The 23,025-nt window shown below is 39.5% G+C and overlaps 1 protein-coding gene across 2 annotated transcripts in view; it reads right to left on the bottom strand.

The window, feature by feature from the left end:
* The window catches only part of BABAM2 (BRISC and BRCA1 A complex member 2), a 309,803-nt gene that overhangs the window by 187,706 nt on the left and 99,072 nt on the right, over positions 1-23,025 (bottom strand). For both annotated transcript variants that reach the window (XM_067564795.1, XM_067564796.1), the window contains exon 6: positions 15,882-15,956. In XM_067564795.1, coding sequence (XP_067420896.1) covers positions 15,882-15,956 — 75 coding nt within the window. The remainder of the gene's footprint in view (positions 1-15,881; positions 15,957-23,025) is intronic.

The raw sequence follows: 23,025 nt of genomic DNA, 5'->3' as shown, positions 1-23,025 counted from the left end.
AAGTTCACTTTGCACTACTTATGTAGCACATAATGAATCTACAATGCAGTGTGATTGCCACTGGAGAACTCCCCCTATGCATAAATGCAGCATAAAGTACATAGAATCAGCTCAGAGAAAGCTGCCCCACTGCAACTATAACTTGCATCATGGTTGGGTGAATGAGAATCAGAAAGTGGTATGTACGTCCCGGATAGCACCCCCTTTCAATTCAGGTGCAGTAGAGAATCAAGCCTCATATGTTTATGGACTGATCCAAAGCTCACTGACATCCATGGAAAGACTACTATTGACTTAAATGGGGTTTGGATCAAGTCTTTAAAGAGGAAGTTGTTATTGTACAGTATTACGGAAATAATGTTGCAAGGCATTCATGTGATTTGTCTTAAATTCACATTTTTGAAAAGTCTAAATTATTTATTGATGACAGTAAATCAAAGATTTAATTTCAGTCAAAAAATTTAAATGAATACTCAGAAATTCCATAAAATTTGAACAGTCATAAAAGCATGGCTTAAGTTATTTGAAAAGATTGCAAATAATTCCTTTTGGATTAGAAGAGGACGGCAGAGTTCCAATGAATACTTGATAGCCTTTCAATTACAGCAGTCATTTATTATTTTATTGACAGATTTCACAAGTGTAAGCCAAAGATTTTATTTCTAAAGGCTCTTAATGATATGTGATTTCTGGAAAACAAATATCACTAAAAAGGTACACAATTCCAAACCATTCCTTCTGAGATTCTGCACAGAATCCTTATCCTGGAGTCACCATCCATATTTATTTCGCAAGAATGCAGGGCAATTTAATGGTTGCTACAGTATTTTGTACTTGCTGAAACAGGACATTATTGATCAATATCAGTGTTGCCACATAACTCAGCATGGCCAGAAAAGAAATTGAAAATAAACATCAACATTTTCCAATTTTCACCTCATTAAACAGAATTTTAAAAGGTTTCCAAATGCAGTTCACATTGCAAAATATATGCCTAAAAGACACTAGCAAATAATTAAAACCCTGAATTTACAGGAGGAAATATATATCTACCGTACATACCTATATTTTCCAAATGCACAGCTACCTACGATTCCGAAGAGTAATGGAGAAATTAACAATGCCATTTAAATAGGATTTTTTTCGAAAGTCTTTTTTTTTTTTTTTTAAGAGATCATCAGAAAAATATCCTATATGTAAATACCTATGTTTGATCTATCTATAATACCATAATCTCAGACTATTTCCTTAATGCTTTTCTCCATGGTTACAATGTTCGATTCCCTTGCAAAACACTTTAATTATCTCTTTAAATCCACACAATAGTTATTTTCAAAGTGTGTCTGATCACTCTGTCTTTCAAGAGTCACCAGTAGTAGGTTAGGCAGCATATACTGAACCTTGGACTTGATCCTTAAGTTGTTTCAATATGTGTAATTCTCACATAGTGCAGTCAGAGGATTTTGCATAAGAAAAGAATGCACAACTGGGTACAAGGCTCTCATGTTCAATTCAGTTGGTAAAAAGTATAGCTTTTCAAATAAAAAATATGGAAATGTGTCTTTGCTGCACGTGCATTTTCATTATATTTAAACCTTTCTTTCTGAACCATTCTTTTGTTTGTAATACACAAAATCAGATGCTTTTTTTTGCTTCCAATATGAAGCAATATGCCTAAAAAAATCCCACAATCATAGTATGTCAATGTCTATTAATAACCACCATGATGGCTGTTATACTTTCAGTCTGCAAGAACTGGATCAGTTTTTACATCTGAATGGTTTTAAGGAAGAGAAAATTGTCTAAGACAGCATCTCTGGTAGTTACATTTTCATGTGGATCTTACTGGCATTCATTCTTTTATTTTTATAACCACTACTGTTCTTAGATACAGGAAGCCAGGTGAAATAAATTACAAATTAATACAGTAGATATTTTAAATATAACCCATTCCATCAGCCTCTCTGATTCTTAAAACTCCATTTATATTTGACCATCATTTCAAATTGCTATTCTTTTCAAAAGAAGGGAAAGGCTCTCATCACAGCTGATGGAGAGTAAACAGCATACATCCCCAGGAATCAAGAGGACATTGTACCCCAAAGATTTAGTAGCACTACTAGAAACCTTCTCAACAATGCACCTCTTGAAAAGAGAGCATAACCTTTCAATGCAGAGCTTTAGAGAGACATGTATTGTATATGAATACAGCTACTGAGAAACTAGTGGGAATTCAGAGAACACCACCAAAATCAGAAGTCTAGAAGGTCTTTATGACAGAAGATTACATAATTAAAAATAGAAGTATGAGGGTGCTGGTATAGGTTAGCTGTCCAAGTACATACGTAGGGTCTCGGATGAGGCTGTACTCAAGACAGCTAAACTGTGCTGCCATCTGTGCTGCTATGTCCACAGGGCTATTTTTAGTGCAGTAGTTCAGTCAGAGCTAGGGTATGTACATCTGCCCAAGCTGAAAATTTCACTTCCAGCTGCAGACTATAAATATTTGAAGGATATAAACACGAAAGAGGGAGTGGAATTATTCAGCATAATAAAAGAGTATAACCAGATTAATGAGATGAAATTACAAAACAGAAAATGTAAATTGAGTATAAGAAATACTTCCGAACAGCGAGATCTACTAAGATTGCAGAACAGTCTCTCCAGGGAAGTGGTGAAAGCTGTATCACTTAGGCCATTTACAATTAGATGGGGGAAAAAAAAACCCAGCAATTCATTTTAATAGGAAATTATTTTGCTTTGGCAGGAAGATGGCCTAGATTAACTAATAAGTCTTTTCCATGTGATCCAGGTAACCCTTTATCCTCAAGCAAACAAAAACTCTTAACCAGTTTAACAGTTCACCATTAAAACTCTTAGAGTTTGTCTTCACTAGGAAAAAGGTGTACTTTTAACACGTTAACCAATAGGTCTTAAAATCCTAGCATAGACAAGCCAGTTGTAGTTTTATCATGTGTTAGCTTGTTGAGGTAACCCTTAGTGGAGACTCTAGGGTTTACCTTGGCCAGAAAACACGTGTCAAACTACAACTGCCTTGTCTATGCTAGGATTTTAACACCTATTGGCTTACATGGGTTAAAAACCTATCTTTTATCTTAGTTTGGACATGATCTTGTAGGAGCTTCCTTTTCCTTTAAATCTAAAATAATAACCTCTTTGGTATTCTTTTGAAGACTAGCAGGATTAAAGGTATTTAAATATTTGAACGGGATTGGACCATAAATTGACTAACCACTACTGGGTAAACATGAGGGTCTTATGGCAGTTCGTTGCACAGTCAAGTGAGCAATGAGTTTGATATCTAGATCCAGCCTTCCATTTCATAAAGCTAATAGGGATAATGAGTATTGTAGGGCAACACACTGGATACTGTGGAAAAGGGAGCACCACACATTGCTCATTAATGACTATGACAACTAAAAAAGGAGTTATGGAAATTAGATCTTCAGGATCATATATCCCATTTGCTAAGGCTAGAAGGATGGTGGGCATGATATGGTGCCAGAAGCTGACAGTAAGTGTGTATGGGAATGGGAGAAAAAGGTACTTTTAGACATCTTACAGAACTTTCACTAGTAAAAGAACATAAAGCTACAACTTATACTCAACTGCTCAACCATTAACTATGGTTAATCTTTTAGGGTATGTCTACACTGCAAAGAAAGTCTTCAGGTGCTGAATCTTAGAGTCTTGGTCAACTGTCTCAGACTCTTGGGGCTTGGGCTGTGGGGCTAAAGTAACAGTGTGAATGTTCCCAATCTGGCTGGAGTCTGGGATCCGAGAGGCTTCCCCCTCATCAGATTTGAGAACCCGGGCTACAACCTGAGCAAGAACTTCTACACCATTATTTTTAGCCCCTCAGCCCAAACCCTGAGAGCCTGAGTCATTTGAGGAGGCTCTGAAATTCAACGCCACAGGCTTTTCTTTGCAGTGTAGACATACTCTTAGCCTCTAGTTTGATTAGTGACCTGTTTGATGAGACACCCCCACAGACTTTAAAAAGAAGTGTATGTCCTTGAAGAATGCAGACTTGAGAGTGTCTATTAAGGTTGTGCCTTCACTGTTGTTCATTTGGGTGACAGGCATCTGGAACTGAGCACCTGGGTTAACCTAGATTGGTTGTGGCCAAAGTGAAAAGTCTTGCCCAAGTTACTGTGTCCTCACTGGTACTGCACTCACCCATTTGTGTCTCCGGGACTTCTGAGAGCATATCCTTTGATTCGTTGTCTTGCAGTAAGCTGAGCCATTATATGATTCTTTCTCAGTAATTTCTGGGAGAACTTGTCTGCCCCGCACATATGGGAGGTACTATGGAAAGGCAATGGAGGACCAGCAGCACTGAAATGATTAGCCTGCATCCTCACTGCTAAGTGGGCAGGTCGCAAGCCTCAGGGAAAGCAGAACTGACTCTAAATTATGCCCCTAGATGGATTAGCTAGTCTGGGTTTAAAGCACCAAACACGAGTGAGAAGGTTTTGCATGTGGATGAGAGGGGTTAGAAGAAACATCTAAGTAACAGCCCGAGTTAACTTTGCATTGAAGACGCTCCCAAAGAGAGTGCAAATCAGTTTGAAAATTTCATTGTTTTTTATTTTAAACCTAATCCATTTCCCTGTAACAAGATAGATGCCTAGCACTCTTTTTTCAGTCATTATCAGAATTAAAAGTCAGTTAGAGTCCATAAATGAGGAGGTACCACAAGACAGAGATTATTAAAATCACTTTGCACTCATTTGAAAGACACAGCACCACAAAGCATTTGTGAGTTTGGCTGCAGGCTACAACACAACAATACTAACATGCAACCCTGCATTCAGTTCTACAGTTCACACATTAAGCTGTCATTATGCTAGTAACCCATTTATTTGTCAAATTCTGTCTGTTCTCTCACCTCTTCATGTAATTTATTCACATCTTTTCTTCCTACATTGAAAGTTTAAATGGATTCTACAGCATTTATCAACATTCATTGGACAGTGCATAAACGAACATCATACCTAACAAGATAGCACTGAATGTGGAATCCTCTTTTATTAACAAATAGGCCTTGAGGATTTGTATGTCTCGAGGGTCTCATTCACAAAAAAATGGCTTACACAAGGGCAGGATAAGAAATGCAACTTCTTTCTGAATAATTGAACGTGTTCAGGCTACCCCTAATTCACAGAAATGTTTCAGGCACATTAAGAATTCATAAACTACAAGAGGGCTGTTCCAACCCTACCTTCAGATACATACCTCATAATTATAGGTGGAGCTGCTAGTGGTGGCAGGGGAACAGGAGCAGACAGGTTTGAGTCCAGTTGCCTACTACAGCACACGCCCCACCAGAACCATTATTCTTCTCCCGCTAGCAAGAATCTGTGAAACCCACTGGTAAAATGTGTCTCTCATCCTCCTCTAGTGGCTGGTCCACATAGACAATGGCAACCTATTATTGCTATCACTAGCTCAAGTGGCAGAAGTCTATGTGGCGGATCTAAATACTCCAACCCAGCGGATGAATCATGTGGTTGTCACTATGATGCCACATGATGGGACTTCTGCTTTTTCAGTTTGATTTTTTAAAAAGAGAGGAAATTATACCCAAAAAACAAAGTTAAAAGATTGCTGTAAAGTTGCAAAGCCAAGCACTCACAAGTTAGGAAATGCTAGAAGTAAGATTGGCCTGTGTGACCTTAATTCAGCCCCCTCGAGCATGTGCATTATGATAAGTATTTTATTTACATGATCATATACTATTTTTTCCACAGGACCACTGCCTCATTCCATGCATAGCATGGACTGGACTCTGGAAATGAACCAGGGTTATGTAATGAAGGAGACTGTTGTCTGCAGGACCCCTGCCTCAACTGGAATTGGAATGTGCATAGTAAATGACGGTGGGAGCTGCAGGAAGAAAAAGAATGGTCTCATGGTTAAGGCAACTGAATGCAGCCCTGGAGAAACAGATTCTACCACTGCCTCTGGTACAGAGTTCCTGAGATGATAGGTAAGACATATAAACCTGACCTTTCACAGACGGTCACTTACTGTGCTCCTTATTTTCGGGAAGCTCAACTCAAGACACTGGATTTTGATTTGCAGAAGTGCTAAGCTCTCGCGGTTGCAACTGAAGTCAGTGGGAACTATGGTATATAATGGTAAGTATTCTGAAAAATAAAGCCGTAGGCATCTCAAATAAGCACACAAAATTAGTGGACATTTTTATATCTGTCTTTCCATGCCTCAGTTCTCCATCTATAAAACAGAGATAACAAAACCACTTCACCTCAGAGCAGTGTTTTGAAGATAAATTAATTCGTATTTGTGAAGTATTCAGATACGACAGTGATGAGCACAATTGGGAAGCCTGTGAAGAAAGCAATAATTCTGCATTCAGAGCAGCGTTTGAACGGTGTGTAATAAAGTTGCAGAGGCAACTTTAATTCTGCCTGACATTGCAACCTTAACACTCTTTTAATGTAATTTTTTGTATGCAATACTATACTTATCCCCAAGAAATACAAGTAGAACAAGTACCACACTCTCCCTCTGCTTTAATCCAGTGAAAGTCACAGGTCCCTGAGGATTAGAATTAGAACTACTAAATACTTTGCACTTTCACAGCTACAAAGCACATGATATTTAGCCAGTCTCCTTCCTCATTCCTCTAGTGCAGGGGTGGGGAACCTTTTCCCTGCCAAGGGCCATTTTGATATTCCTACCTTCATTCGCGGGCCATGTCGCCGATTCCGCCGCCGAATTCCCTCCCATCGCCGCCGAAAATGGGCAGACGGCAGCAGGGTTTCGGCGGCAGGAACTGCCCGCCCCCCCCACGGAACCGCGCCGCCGCCGACTCCACCCCCTCGCCGCCAAAATGCCGCCGCCGTTTCCGCCTTTTCGGCGGCGCGGTTTTACAGTGTCCGCGGGGTGCCATGGGCCAGTAACCGCCTCCGAGCTCCCGCCGCCGCCGAAAATGGGCAGACGGCGGCAGGGTTTCGGCGGCAGGGTTTCGGCGGCGCGCACTTCCCGCCCGCCCGCGGGCCGGATCAAATTCTTTCGCGGGCCGGATCCGGCCCTTGGGCCGGAGGTTCCCCACCCCTGCTCTAGTGGCACCTCAGGCCACCATCCTACATATGAGATGGCCCAGAGATGTCAAAGGAAGGTTTTGGTGTAGACTGATGGCTCGATATGGCTCTGTAATCTTAAGAAAAATGAGTCTTTACATTTCATTTTCCTTTTTGTGAGGGGACATAGAGAGTTGCTTTGAGTAAAATTTTCCAAAGCACCTAAATGAATTTGGTGCTTAAGTCCCATTTTCAAAACTAATTTACGTACTTAGCAGTCTAAGGCCATGTCTACACTAGCAAGCTTACAGCAGCACAGCTGCACTAATGCAGCTGTGCTGCTATAAGACCACGCATGTAGCCACGCTATGCCAATGGGAGAGAGATCTCCCATCGACATAAAAAAACACCTAAACAAGTGGCGGTAGTGCTGTGTACACAAGCGCTTATGCCAGCAAAACGTATGTTACTCAGGGGTGTGCTTTTTTTCACCCTTGTAAGCGACATCAATTTTGCCGATATAAGTGGAAGTGTAGACATGACCTAAATCTCATTGAAAATTAATAGAATTTAGACTTAGGGCTTGTTTGGATGAATAGTTAGTGCACAGCAAGCTGGGGGTGTCAATCTATAGTGCTCCAGCATGCCCAGGTCTGGATTAACCAATGTTCACTTGGTACACTTACAGAGGGCCCCTGAGAGGACAGGAATGACTGAGAAGAAAAGTGAAGAATGGCAGGGCAGTAGCCTGTTTTTCTTCTTCTCAGAGGCGGCAACTATGAGGATATAATCTTGACTGTTGAACAGCTGTGTCCCCTCAATTCTCCAGTCTGGGGTGCCTTTTACACTGCTTTGCTGTGAGAACAATCACTCCTGACCAATTCACACACAGCCTCTAACATGTGAAATAACTCCCAACTGAATTACATGAATGCTCTGGCCAACCACTCCTGAATTACATACAGGGCAACATCTGCAAATTCTCAGTCCCAGACCTTCACCCAGAAATGTGAGTCTTGTACTGCCCAGCTCTCCACTGGACAATGCAAGCCCATACAAAGTCCATCATTTCATCAATTGAAAATGATATACACAAACCTTATCATCTCAACTGGAGATTCCCAAATATGTCAGTCCAAACACACTGATTTAGATAAAACAATAAAACAGGTTTATAAACTGAAGAAAGATGGATTTTAAGTTATCACAAGTAATGAGGCATAAAAGTCAGAATTGGTTGCAAAGAAAATAAGAAGATAAAACAAAAACTAATACCTAACTTAGCAAGCTAAGTGGATTCATAGCATAGGTTTTTCTCAACACCTGCTCTTTGCTGTCTTCTACTGGCTGGAAGCCTCCAGGCCAGGACCCCTTCCCTAGTTCATTGTCTTTTCAGGTTTTGTTGCTGCTATGACCACAGAAGATTGGAGTAGAGGGGTAATTTGTGTTGAGTATCCTCTATTCTTTTACCTTCACCTCCTCTGAAGATTATCTTCAGCTGGGGTACAGGCAACAGCCAGTCTGTGACATGGGAACCTCCACCTGTTCCACTGCCCAAAATGTAAATTTTTTGTTCACACCCTTTTTCCTGCCAAAGAATGACTGTTTACCCAGGTGATAATCTATTTAATTATGCTGACATCTGGCTGAGGTGTTGAGTGGCCTTCTGTTTCTGAGAAACTGGTTTGGGCTGCTTCTCTATCCTTGGAACATGTCTCAGTAATGTCATACAGTAAAATCTTAACACATTACCTATAATGTTGTTATACACATTTTACCACAACAATAATGTTCAGTAGAATATGAATTTTCAAATGATGGATCACAAGGCATACTTTATATAAAGTGTATCATAGTCTTGTAAAAGTGGGGAAGATAAGGATATAGTCTGTCACAGCAACCCTAACTGGGCCCTGACCAGGTTTGGCCCGTCTGCCCCCGTCATGATTAATAATGAGGGGAAAGGGGTCGGCGGGCCAAACTTTAGTAAGTAGCATTGCGACCTGATGCATGGAGTTGCAGCACCACTCAGGTTTGATACTTTAGGCAGATACACAGGCAGGTTTGGTACCCTAAACAGCTGGGCCTCTTAGCACTCTCATGGACAGCCACAGCTGTCATAACCCATAAGAGGAGGGGAGCTTTTAGGAGGCATCCTGCTTCGCAGGTCCCTTTTTTGGGTTTAGCTCATCCTGGGCTTATTCTGCTTACTTGCTGGCACTGGTGTCCTCAGCCATCAGAGCCCCGGTGTCCTCTTTGAGGTCCTGGTAACTGGCCATCATGGAACCCAAGACCACTCTTCTTCCAGGGGGTTGGACCAGATGACCTCCTGAGGCCCCTTCCAACTCTAATATTCTATGATTCTAAGATCCAGCTTCCCTGTTTGCTAGGTTGCTGAAGCTCAATCCCACAAACAGTGTCTCAGAGTCAGTCCTTATTTGTATTAACTCAAATCAAACTTGTGTGCTGGGCCAGTTGATACTCAGTGTCCCTTTCCCTTAGGAGTTGGTAAAGTTCCTCTCTTAAACCTTGCCTGTTTTTCAAAAGGTAGCAAAGAGTCTCTTGCTCAGGAGGCTTGGATATCCAATGCACTAAAATACTTGCTTTTTCCTGATTTGCATGGTCTCCAGCAAGTTCCGCTTTCATCAGGAACCCTTTTCCCTATAGCTGGGAAGCCAACTATGCACTGATTTTATTTCTAAGTCTCATTTCATAAATACACCCCAACGATTAGCCTACTTAGCAAATGTTTCCCAGAGCAAAAAAGGAGTGAGAATGGGTATTAGATTTAAAAAAAAAATCAAACTGCCATGCATATTTAAAATAAATATTCTAGATCTATTAATATTAATATATTTCCATATTAGATTTTTGAAAAGTCTTCTCTGATCTTTCCCTGACAGTTTTGAATAACTATCTCATCTGGCTATTTTGGGAAAGTCTTGGTTAACTGATCTGATCTTAGTGAAAGTGGATAGGTTATTATTCCTGATGTTCTTTTAAGTGGGGGATAGGGGAAAGCTAATTCTTGTGGTGATCTGAGGTTCTGAAGGTTATTTTACTGTCATCAGTAAAATGAAGCAACCAAATATAATTGCAAACCTACCATCTTATTTGGGCTTGGCTGGCACAGGCATTCATTTTAGGGAACTGAGCTCAATCTTGTGAGCATGAAATTTCCACTCCCAACCTAGGAACCGAATCCATGGTCCAACGCTGAAATCAATAAAGCACAAAGGAAATGACTGTGATAAAGGGTGCTCTCTCCCCAGTTCTCAGATGTATGTCTACCTCTGTACGTACACATTTGCATTTATAATCACTAGAGTTTTGGCACAATGCCCAGCTAATTGATTACATATTATGTAGCAATGCAAATAACAAATTGAGATGTTTTTATATTTACAGACTATATATTACATGCTCTTTCTAGTGTAAGGAAGAAGGAGGCAATTTCCATAGTGCACAGGGCCACAGAATTCTTTAATCCAGCCCTGAGTGTGCAACATACTAACAGTTCACGTGGACCCTGCTGATGCACACTAAAAGTTCCTTAATGTACTTTGCATACTGCTGTTGGAAAGACATCCTGAACCTTTTTCTGTTGCATTACAGTGTGTCAGTATGGAAACATACAAGAACCATTATTTTAGAGAATATATGTATAGCATTTTTTAAAACAAACAGAGAAAATAGGGTCCTGAATTGATCTAGGAAAGTCTCACAAAGAAGCCAAAATTCGATGACTTTTAAATATTATAAATTTAGAGACAAGCTAGTAAAACTCTAAACACCGAATCCCTTTCTGGTTCATGCTGTAATGAGGATCCACAAGAAGGCTGACAACTGTAGCTTCTGATCTAGGAATCCTGCCTGCCAGGATAGAATTCCATGGTATACGTGTGGGGAACAGGTGGCCAGGCACAAAAAGGAGTAGCACAAGTCACCAGCTAATGCATGTTCATCACTAAAGCATGCATGCTTAGACAAACAGAGAGTGGGACATGCTTCTAAGACAGCAAACTGTGTCCTTTCACCTGCAGTGTGCAGTCCCCAATTCGTAGCATATGGGAATATCCCATGAAGTGATCCTGTCCTGCTGCTTGCACGGAATGGGAAGATGGTACCGTTAGACTCTTTCCCCTCAGCACCCATTTAGCAATGTCTAGCTCTAACATGACTGAGCAATAGAGTGGCTACTTGTCTAGGAATATTATATACTAATCAAGCTATAGATTTGTTGAGAAATGGATTAACCGCTAATCACATTCTGCTACAAAAAGTGCTGAAAGACCTAGGCAGGATGATTCACTCTGAAGCAGTTTTGTAAACAGAGAATGAGGGAAAGTAGCAGATACTTAACCAACAGAGGAAGTCTAGCATGTTGATACAATGAACATAAATGACCTCAGAAACTTTTGGAGGTGACTGGGCTCATTCAATTAACAATTCACTTTCTAAAAACTGCCAAAGTAATGATGAATGTAGTACGGTGTATGTAAAACACGTATAGTTCTTGCAATGCATCAATGATGGGCACCACACTTCAAGAAAGATGTGGAAAAATTGGAGAAAATCCAGAGAAGAGCAACACACATGATTAAACGTCTAGAAAACATGATCTATTAGAAAAGATGGAAAAACTGGGTTGTTTTGTCTGGAGAAGAAAAGACTGGGGGAGAGGGGAGTAACATAACAGTCAAGTACATAAAATATTGTTATAAAGAGGGTTATAAATTGTTCATTATGCACGGAGGACAGCACAAGAAGTAATGGGCTTAAATTGCAGCAAGGGAGATTTAGGTGGACACTAGGAAAATTTCCTATCAGGGTAGTTAAGCACTGGAACAAATTACTTAGGGAGGTTGTGGAATCTCCATCAATGGAGATTTTTAAGAACAGGTTAGCCAAATACCTGTCAGGGATGGACTTGATAATACTTAGTCGTGCCTCAGGGCAGAGGACTGGACTAGATGTCCTATCGAGGTCCCTACTAGTCTTATATTTCTGTGGTTTTTCAAGTGAATAATAAGCATTCCCAGTGTTAGAATACACTCCAAAATGTCTCACAATAACCCATGATAGCTCTATCTGATAAATATTTATTCTTAGTACTAACACCAGAACATCTTTTCCTCCAGTATCTCCATAAGCTCCTCATTCATTTCAGAATCTAGTGAAAAACTACTTAACTCATTCTAAAGCCCTCTCTGGGTTGTTCAACTCTACTTTTATGGATCATGTCGGTCTCTACTCCACTTATCTAATCATTAGTCTTCTCTCAGTCTGTATAATATACCACTATAAGTGTAAGAGCCTTCTTTTCTGCATGTTCTTACATCTGAAATAGCATCCTTTCATCACTCTCCTCTATGTGCATTCCACTCTCTTGTTGTTTTCACATGAGATTTGAAAGCAACTGCCTTTAACATTGCTTATAGGGTCACCAAGAAGTGCAATCTTGCCACACAAATTTACTGAAGCACCACAGAACTATTTATGGAATAGCATTATATATCATATGTCACAGTCCCACTGTAAATTTACTACAGGAAAACTACATTTTGGGGGTCTTCACCATGCCTCTTAATTTCTCTGTCCCCTTTTGCTACTATTTAATTCTAATGACACAAATTGACCTTTACATGGGAAAAGCCAATTTGGGGAAAATAAAGCTCTACAATTTCACATTCAGAGTTTCTTTAGAATTGTCTCAGAGTTTGTAGGTTTGTTCCCTTCTCCTACCTCATGGAACTGGCCAAGATTTTGGCCCCCTAATCCCGTGGATCATTAGAAATCTGAAGAAACCAGATCCATCTGTCCAACGGCCTTATGTTCCGTCCCCAAGTCACAGAAGTTGTTTCAGATATGGGTCCCCTCCATTACTGGAGGTGGAGGGGACCTCTCAGACCAGTAATATATAAAACTCTATACAGTTCTTTGAATTCTCTCTTGTATGGAAAGTGTCATACATAATGAAGTTGTATTTATCATATACACTTTGAAGAAAATGGAGAAAACCAAAACAGAGAGGGGGAAAAAAATCCTCTTACCAAAATAAAGATAATATTTATGCCAATCAGTATGTAACTGCTTTAATAAAGTGCTTATAAATATTCCTAAATATTTATTCCCATGATCTTAAATAGATATCTAACTGAGACAATCAAGTGGTACAAGCATGCATGTATCCACAGGGGTGCCCAGGTAAACGTATTGCTGTTCTGGAATAGAAAAGTAATTAGTAGGCCTAAATTAACCCTACTTCATACTCATTTTTAAAGTTCTTCATTTTGCTTTACTATATGTATTTTTTTGCAATAAGGCTAGGTCCCGGAGACCTGCTGTATTGTGCCAGACACCACCCTTGTTTAGGTTGTATAACCAATGGGTGCATACCAAAGAGTTAGTCGACTGTAAATTGAGGATGAAGGTTTAATGACTTGACTCAGGAAAAGTACAGTGCATGTATGTTCTTGAATTAATCACATGAATATTTCTGATAAATAGTGCCTGCGCAAGCCCTTATTTAAACACTCTACAGAAAAAGCTCATTTTTAGCATGCAGTACACATGAACACAGCACATCTCTTGTTGGTACGTAAATCACAAAAGACAGGGATGGCGAAAAACAGTCACAGCAAAACACTACGTATTAGTTAAAAGTCATCATCCATTCCCTCCTGATAGCTGCACAGATGTAAAGGTTATATTTGTATTCATTCCTGCATCGCATTTCTCATGTTCGTGATAATACCTCTTTATCATTATATCACAACTGGCTGAAGTTTTAGGTAAATAGGAAGAAGGGTTGTAGGGTCAGAAGAAGCACACTAATAAAATGGATTAAGTGAACCCCAGGCTGCTACATAGTTCTTTACCTCGACCTGCTAACTCATATGAAAGCTATGAACTACTTTGTCTTCACTTGGATTTTACTTTGTGTTAGTTATCTTGTGTTATTAATGTGAGCCAAGAACACACATTTTCTCCTAGTGAAGACCTACCCATAAATGAAGATACAGTCCCTGCCCTGAGGAATTTACAATTAGAATAGACAAGATTGGACAAAAAAAGCAAACCAACCAACAAAACCACGCTACTCCCAAAACCACATATCTGGAGGTTGGTACTAACTTAGAATGTCATATCTACCTATTTTTTTAAATGGTGTGGTGACTGCAAATTATTGACATGAGCCAGCATTTGTTGGGCTAACCAAAGTGTCACGCTGGCTGGACTCGGGCGGGTATTTAGTATATTGTTTGACATCAGTATGTCAAAATCATAATAATTCATGTAAAATATGCCATGTCTGGTACTGTTAGAAAGGTTATAAAATGCTAAGTAAGATGATAATACTTTTGTTCATGTGTTATATGTGTTATGGAAGTTATGGATATATTTGATATAGTTGTATTTCAAATTGTGCTGTCTGAGACACACCCTAGACCAAGTGGCAGCAGAACAACAGCCTGCTTAATGGCCCATTGAGACACCCACTGATGCAATGGGCCCAGGGCGAAAAGCCAGAGGTATACCTGATGAGTCACCAGAACTTGATCATGTGACTCTGAACCCCATTTTGTTCCTGTAAAATTCCACAAACAGCATGGGAAGGGCCAGAGGGTATATAAGGCAGAGGCCTGGGAATCTATTTGTTCTATAGTCGGGATTCAGCTTCAGCTATTAACCTACCTCTGGATCAGCTCATCTAGAACTGAACTGAAGCTGTGAAACAAAGGACTGAGACCCATCCAAATACAGGATGTATACCAGAGGGATTATACAAGCCTGCAAACTCCACAATTCTTCTAGAAACCTGATGTATATGGACTTTCAAATCATTTGTATGTATCTGATTGCTTTAATCCTTTAACATTTCCTCTTATGGTTTGTTTCTTTCTTTTTATAATAAACCTTTAGTTTTAGTTACTAAAGGATTGGCTGGCAACGTGGTATTTTGGGTAAGATCCAAACTTATATTGATCTGGTACTGTGGCTGTCCCTTTGGGGTCAGAGGGAACCCTTTTAGTAAAGAGCATACAGTTTAAATAACTGGTCTGTTTACTGGACCTAGTGGCTGACTGGGAGTCGGAGACTGGAATGCAATAAAGGGGACTGTGTGTATTTGTATACTGGCTTCTTGATAAGCAGTGTGGAGAATCAAAAGCACAGTTTGTGGCTGGTTGGAAAGTCTGGCTTCAGTGCCACCCACCAGTGCTGGGAGAATCTGCTCTCCTTTTGCAGCCTGCCCTGACCTTGGCATTTTCAGGTGGCTACCCTAGGCACAGAAGGGTCACACAAAGCAGTACATTTTAAAAAGGATTTGAATAAACAGAAGTTTAGTGACTCACACCGTGGGAGAGGGGAGATGTTCCAAGAACAGAGGGGTACAATGGAAGAATGCACAAAGATGAGAGTAGAAGGAAACAAAGATAATGGTTTAAGATGGAATCTAATCAATCAGTATGTTAGTTTTGGTAGTTAATTAATCCAGGTGGATTCTCCCTCTCTTTCCCCCTCCCCCCCACCCCTGTGGGTAAAACTTTGGAAAAAATCTGTGATTTTTTTTTTTCATTTGGAAGCAAATTCCTTTAATTATTACACATTTGCAAGAACAATTTAATCAGGAATACAAAGTAACTGTACCGACACTTTTCCAATTCACCAACCAAACATTTTGAAAGGTTGGATTTTCAGCTTCTTAGCTAAATTTCTGAAATTCAAAATAAAATTATTACTGGGAACATCTCACTAGTCCAAACTTTCTCACAAAATGAGCAGTATCAATACAGTCATTTATTTTACCTTGAGAAGGTATGTGGGAATATTGCTGAAATCCACTGGTAACTTCAAGAGGAAACGAGCTGAGAATTCACCTGTCTGAGGAGAAAGGAACAAAAATGAGACCTACAGCTATAGTGATCTCATTCTCTATTATAGCAGATAGAGTCACAAGCTGAACCTATTCAGACTGAAATATTTAACAAGGCAATGTCTTCTAGCAACTTGAGGAGGAAATGTCTGGGAGAGGAAGAGTTAAGCAATAGCTTTCAGTGGTAATTATTGAAAATGAAAAACATTTATTTACAACTTTCACAATAAGCAATATGGCAACATACCCCCAAAACTGTAAGGGCATTGCTCCCACTGAGTCAATGGTAAAAAGGTACTTAGAAAGCATAATGGCTGGCACTTTATAAGAACCTAGATTAGATTAGACCAGGCCTTATGTCTTCTCTTTACTCATCATTATTGAAGTCGTTGCTTCTGCAACCATAAGTTAACTTGCATCCTATTGTTTTTAACAAATGGATTGCATCTATTAGCATAAATTATTCCCATGAACATAAATACCTCATGAAAACTGAAATTACAATAATAAAGGGGGACTGCAGAGGTCATTAATGACGTGTTGTACAAACCGCATCCTGACTGCTAAATGGGTATGTCTTTAAAGGACTCTAATTAAAAAAATCACAGGCAAAAGAATTATTTTTCTGTATTGCATACAGAATACAATGTAATACAATACCAGAACACAATCTCTCTATTGTGGTATCACTTAAATATTCCAATCAGGGTGAGGGCCCTACTGACTTAGTACCATACAAACATAGAGGTAGAGAGTCAGAACCCTGAAGGGTTTACAATCTAAATTTAGGACTAGATTTTCTGAAGCAGTTAGAACCCAACAGTTCTCATTTAGACATCTAAATGTACTGCTCAGATTTTCACAAGTGCTCAGCACTTAGTAGCTCCCACTGAGAAGGATGAGAAAATTTTGCCACTCCATTTAGGTGCCATAGTGGAAACTGAACTTGTTTTTTGAAAATCAGGCTCCACTTGTGAGTGATGTGCTCATTTGCAAATCTGGCTATGTGTGTGTTCCTTTACAGTATTTAGATGCATTGGAAATTAGCACGCCTTGCACACATCTCTAATTTTAAAAAAATGGGAAATTCATTAAAGGTATTTTGATGGTACACTTGCTCAATATAGCGACTGCTTGAATGTTACTGGGAAGAACTGGCTTAATTACCACTGTAAAGAGATTGCAGCTGTGCCAATCTCATCAACACTTTCTGCTACAGTGAAAGTAAAGACAAAAAATACTGTGGAAGTTCTATGATATCAGTTAAAAAGAATACTTTTTCCTTGCAACAGAACAAATCACATATACACAGAAATGTCCTTTTTTTACAGCTGAAGAGACTTGTTGAGGAAAAAAAGGGATGTAATAAGATTACTCTTTTAATAGGTATCTACTGCATATATCTCTATTTCCAGGGATTTAAAACATGGCTTAAAAAATCCTTTGGGCATTTTACCTGTCCAACTGTACAAGATCCTTCTCTGACAAAACTGTATTAGAACATTTGTAAATTATACTAGTGGAGGAAAATATAAAAGCATGGATATATTCTTCCTCTTCCCCCATCATTCAAGGATGTGCTTACTTGTTAAATAACGTTTTTTATGCTATTAGTTTCCAAAGTGAGATAGTGTCTCTAATGAAAATAAGAACAACAAAAAAGATAATACTAAAGGATGTTTTATTTTATAAAGGGAGCTACAGAACCTGGTATGGCAATATGAATTACTTCTTTTAAATAGACATTTATGGTGTTACTATGTGTTACTGTAGTCCAGAAACTAAATTTTAGCTTTCAGCCATTTAAGACCACAAATTAATTTGGCCACAGTTTATCCATATTGAAAATTTCACTTGGTCAACAAATAATAATTAGAAATGAGCATAGGAAATTTTGTTCAAATCAGAATCCACACTGGACTATGATCTGGGTTCCAGGACAAACTAGAAGTTCCAAAGTTATAGTTTGAGTTTGGAGTATGCTATAAATCTCATGAGCTGTTTAATAAACTGCAAAATTGGGTTCTCTCACTGAGGAGGGATTTCTATTTCCTCTCATTAAGGCAGTCCATCTATGCACATCTGGGTAGCAGCCCTTTTCTGTTGACAGAAATTGACCATCCCTGCCTCTAAACAATGAAATGATCCTACCTGTAAAGGGCTTAATTTTGCACCCCATGGCTTCAATGGTGCAGCATTCATCCAAAGATAAATAAATGTACTCAGAACTATGAGCATGATTTCTGTAAGTAAAGCCTTTGTTTGTGAGAGTAACTGGAATGTGTCAAATGAGTTGTATGTAATCAAGAAGGGAAAGAGATTCTTTCATTCTCCACATCCTCTGGTTTGTTCGTTCTACTCTTAGCAAATTTGGAGAGATATTAAGATGCGAGAACTTGAGCTGAAAATAGTGTAGATGGCTCAGAAGTAGCATTTAAATCACAGTGAAAGAAAGAACTGGTAAGAGGTTTTTCCATAATTTCTCTTCAGGATTATGTAAATTATAACACCTGGAGGGCTGCTTTGCAACTGTTGTCTTCTGAGAAGTTGCCAAACTCTCCCTAACACATTGCTGTTTTTCATGCGTCAAGTATATGCAAAGGACATGGAAAGGATTTCCTTTCTGTTTCATACACTTCCTTAAAACAAGGCCTTACCCACCTGGCTATCAGAAGACTAAGTTTTTCTTCTGGAAGGAAAGAAACATTTGTCTGATTTCCTAAAGATTTTAACTCTACTGAGTCATAAAGTAAGGACATTTCATGCATTATGTCAAGAAAGTGATGAAGTTTGTCTTTTTTTGTATAACCCACGCAAAAAAAAAAAATCCCTTTAATTAATATAACATTAACTTTACACAGTTAAGTGCACAAGAATCAGAATATAGTGAGGAAAGGCCAGGTGAATGCTCATTCAATTTTAATTCTGCCTTATTTTTGCATATGTATTACAGATCTGGTATCTAATTACTCAATCACATATTATTTTTCAAGTACAATACTTTTTCCTATAACCAAAGGGGGGGAATTTAAAGTTGGGAGAATGTTCAAGTGCTAATTCAGCATTTCCTGGCATTTTTGTACCATTTTAATGTTGCACTAACGAAGTTCTTCGCATCTAATTTCCATGGGGTTTGAAAAATTTTAAGTGGACAAAAACAGAAAAAATTAGGAAAAAGAAAAAATAAAGATGTGAAACTACCACAAGCAAGTACAATGTATACAGTGTGTAAATGAGAGTGTGTATGTATATGTAGGGAGTAGGTATACATTATGTACTCAATGAAAGGGTGTGTGGTGTTTGGGTATGCAGGTAGGTGCAGATAAGATTGTTTGTAGTTGTGTACATAGCTTTAACACCCTGTGCAGAGGGGTATCTATACATATGTTAATAGATGCAATCTGTCTCTTTCTCTCATCTCTCTCAACAGAGGCTCTCTCTGTAGAACGTATTAAAATATATACTTGGTAAAATTTCTATAGAAATCATTCCACAAGACATTTCTATAACTTAAATTCAAACAATTTCCCTCCAAATTTAGCACAGCAGGCATTTCTTATTGAGAAATACTTTTCACATCGCAAGTCTCCTAGTGGCCTTCTTTGCCACACTCAAAGCTCTCCTTAAGACTAATTTATTCCAAAAGGCCTTTCCACAATAAATGTCTAAGGGCCCGAAATTATGGGAGACTTTCCACTGATTTCAGTAGGAGTTGGACGGAACTATCACAGTTCTGGGGTTGAGTGCACCTCTACCCCCTCCCATGGTCTGCTCAAGGGTGCCTCTCTACATCTCAGGCCTCCAGTCATCTCCCTCTATGGTTAGCGACCTACGTCCCTCCAGACCAAGGATTTAGGCTTGCAGTCCTCCTGCAATTCACTGTGACTATCCCGGCACGTCTGACTGTAATCCTGTGATTTGCTCACTCTCAAGAGACAATGACAATTTACCAGTGATGAGCTAGCTCTCAGAGAGCACAGTACATTTACTTTAGGAAAAAAGCATTGCAGAGAACACATCTTTCATAAAAGAATGAAGCGTCTACACGCATGTTAAGTTTATCATGTATCACCTATCTTCTAAATGGAGATGCTGGCAGGTTACATTGCTTCACACCCTTCCAACATGGTATGGACATCTTGGTTATAATCTCATGTCAGCTTTTGGATCAAAATCAGAGTCCCTCAGCCAGTTCAGGCTGACCTTTTATACCACAAGTTCTCCTGAACCCAGTCTAAACCAGAATATGAAATTCACCCAGGGGATTGTACTTCTCTGGAATTGTTCACTCACCCCAGGATCTGCATTAATAAACCTCATTGATTTTAGTTCTTGGAGGAAGTTTGTTAACCATCCCCAGATGGAGAAGGAATACAATCCCTAGCTCATAAAAACACATATAACATCTACAGATATCACAGTTTATGGGGTCCATGGGCACATCTCAATATTCTGGGTCCATGGGCACATCTCAATATAATAATTTTTTTTGAAATGTTCATGCTTCCACCTCTGTCACAGTGACTATGATTGTTCACCTCCCTTCAAAGAACTTAATACAATCCTGAAGCCCATGCCGAAGTTCCTATGTGCTAACCAGACTGCACATGCACCATCCCCACAGAGCGCTTGACCATAGAATCATAAAAATATAGGGTTGTTAGGGACCTGAATGGTCATCTAATCCATTCCTCTACGCTCAGGCTGGACCAAGCAGACCTAGACTATCTCTGAAAGATGTTTCTCTAACCTGTTATTAAAAACCTCCAATTACAGTGATTCGACAGTTTCCCTTGATAACCTATTCCAGTACTTAACTATATTTACGGTTAGGAAGTTCTTCTTAATATCTAACCTATTAGGATTGGAAGGGACCTCAGGAGGTCATCGAGTCCAACCCTCTGGTCAAAGCAGAATCAACCCCAACTAAATCATCCCAGCCGGGGCTTTATCAAGCTGCACCTTAAAAACCTCTAAGGATAGAGATTCCACCACCTCCCTCGATAATCCAGTCCAGTGCTTCACCACCCTCCTAGTGAATTTTTTTTTCCTGATATCCAACCTAGACCTCTCCCACTCCAACTTGAGACCATTGCTCCTAGTTCTGTCATCTACTACCACTGAGAACAGCCTAGCTCCATCCTCCCTTTTACGTAGTTAAAGGCTGCTAACAAATCCCCCCTCATTCTTCTCTTCTGCAGACTAAACAAACCTAGTTCCCTCAACCTCTCTGCATAAGTCATGTACTTCAGCTCCCTAATCACTTATGTTGCTCTGCGCTGGACTCTCTCCAATTTGTCCACATCCTTTCTGTAGTGGGGAGCCCATAACTGGATGCAGTACTCTAAATGTGGCCTCACCAATGCCAAATAGAGGGGAATAATCACTTCCCTCAATCTGCTGGCAATACTTCTACTAATGCAGCCCAATATACCATTAGCCTTCTTGGCAACAAGGGCAATCTGTTGACTCATATTCAGCTTTTTGTCCACTATAACCCCCAAGTCCTTTTCTGCAAAACTGCTGCTTAGCCAGTCAGTCCCCAGTCTGTAACAGTGCATGGGATTCTTCCGTTCTAAGTGCAGGCCTCTGCACTTGTCCTTGTTGAATCTCATCAGATTTTTTTTTTTGGCCAAATCCTCCAATTTGTCTAGGTCACTCCGTATCCCATCTCTACCCTCCAGAATATCTATCACTCTCCCCATTTTAGTGTCATCTGCAAACTTGCTGAGGGTGCAATCCACCCCATTCTCCAGATCATTAATGAAGATGTTGAACAAAACTGGCCCCCGCACCAACCCGTGGGGCACCCCACTTGATACCACCTGCCAATTAGACATCAAGCTGTTGATCACTACCTGTTGAACCTGATGATCTAGCCAGCTTCCTATCCATCTTGTAGTCCTTTCATCCAACCCATACTTCTTTAACTTGCTGATAAGAAGCCTATGGGAGACAGTATCAAAAGCTTGGCTAAAACTTTGCCTTCCCCCTTGTAAATATTAATTGTGTCATAATTTAACTTTTTTAGTGAAGACTGAAGCAAAATAGACATTCAGTACCTTAGCCTTCTTGGTGTCATCTATTATTAGAGCTCCTTCCCAGCTCAGTAGTGGATCTATACTTGTGTTCATTTTCCTCTTGCTTCTAATATATTTCTAAAATCTCTTCTTATTGACTTTAATGTTCCTTGCTAGGTGTAACTCATTTAGTGCCTTAGCTTTTCTGATTTTGTTCCTACAATCTTCTGCTATTATTTTGTGCTCATCCTTTGCAATCTGTCCATGTTTAACTTTTTGTGGAATTCCTTTTTGATTTTCAGGTAATTAAAGTGCTCCTGACAGAGCATTATTGGCACCTTACTATTATACCGATCTTTTTTTCACATCAAGATAGTTTGCTGTTGTGCCTCTAACATTATCTCTGAGAACCTTCCAGCTTTCCTGAACCCCTTTTTCCTTTAGATTTTCTTTCCATGGGCCCTTACCTGTGAAGTCTGTGAAAGCCTACTTTTTTCAAAGACTATTTTCCTTATTCTGCAGCTCTCATTCCATTTCCTTCGAAGTATGAAATCATTTCATTCTCAATTTCACCCAAGTTTCCTTCCACCTTCAGATTCATAATTAATTTCTCCCTGTTAGTCCAAATCAAGTCTAAAATAGCTGCCTGGAGGGTTAATTCCTTCAGCGTCTGAAACAAGAAGTTGTTCCCACAGATACCTGTGTAATTAAAGTCTCCTATTACTTGTGTTTTGGATATTTCTGTTATTTGCTCTAGAAATGCCTCATCCACCTGCTCCTCTTCTGGATGTCAGAACAAATGTATACATTCTTGATGTACAATGCAACATCTCTTCTCTTTATTCTCTGCTTGTCCTTTCTGAACAAGTTACACCCCCATACCTATATTTCAGTCATGAGATTTATCCCATCAAGTCTCTGTCATGTCATTTACATCACGATTTTGTTTGTGTATTAAGACTTCTAATTCTTCCTGCTTATTTTCCATACTCTTTGCATTAGTGCATAGACTAATGCATGAAATGCTGAGCAGATTCCCCTACTGTATTCCCTCATT

This window comes from Emydura macquarii, unplaced genomic scaffold (genome assembly GCF_026122565.2).
Source record: "Emydura macquarii macquarii isolate MOO-44397 ecotype Brisbane River unplaced genomic scaffold, CSIRO-AGI_Emac_v2 contig_2676, whole genome shotgun sequence".
In the NCBI taxonomy this organism is placed as follows: domain Eukaryota; kingdom Metazoa; phylum Chordata; order Testudines; family Chelidae; genus Emydura; species Emydura macquarii.
This window is presented reverse-complemented; position numbering and strand designations above follow the sequence as displayed.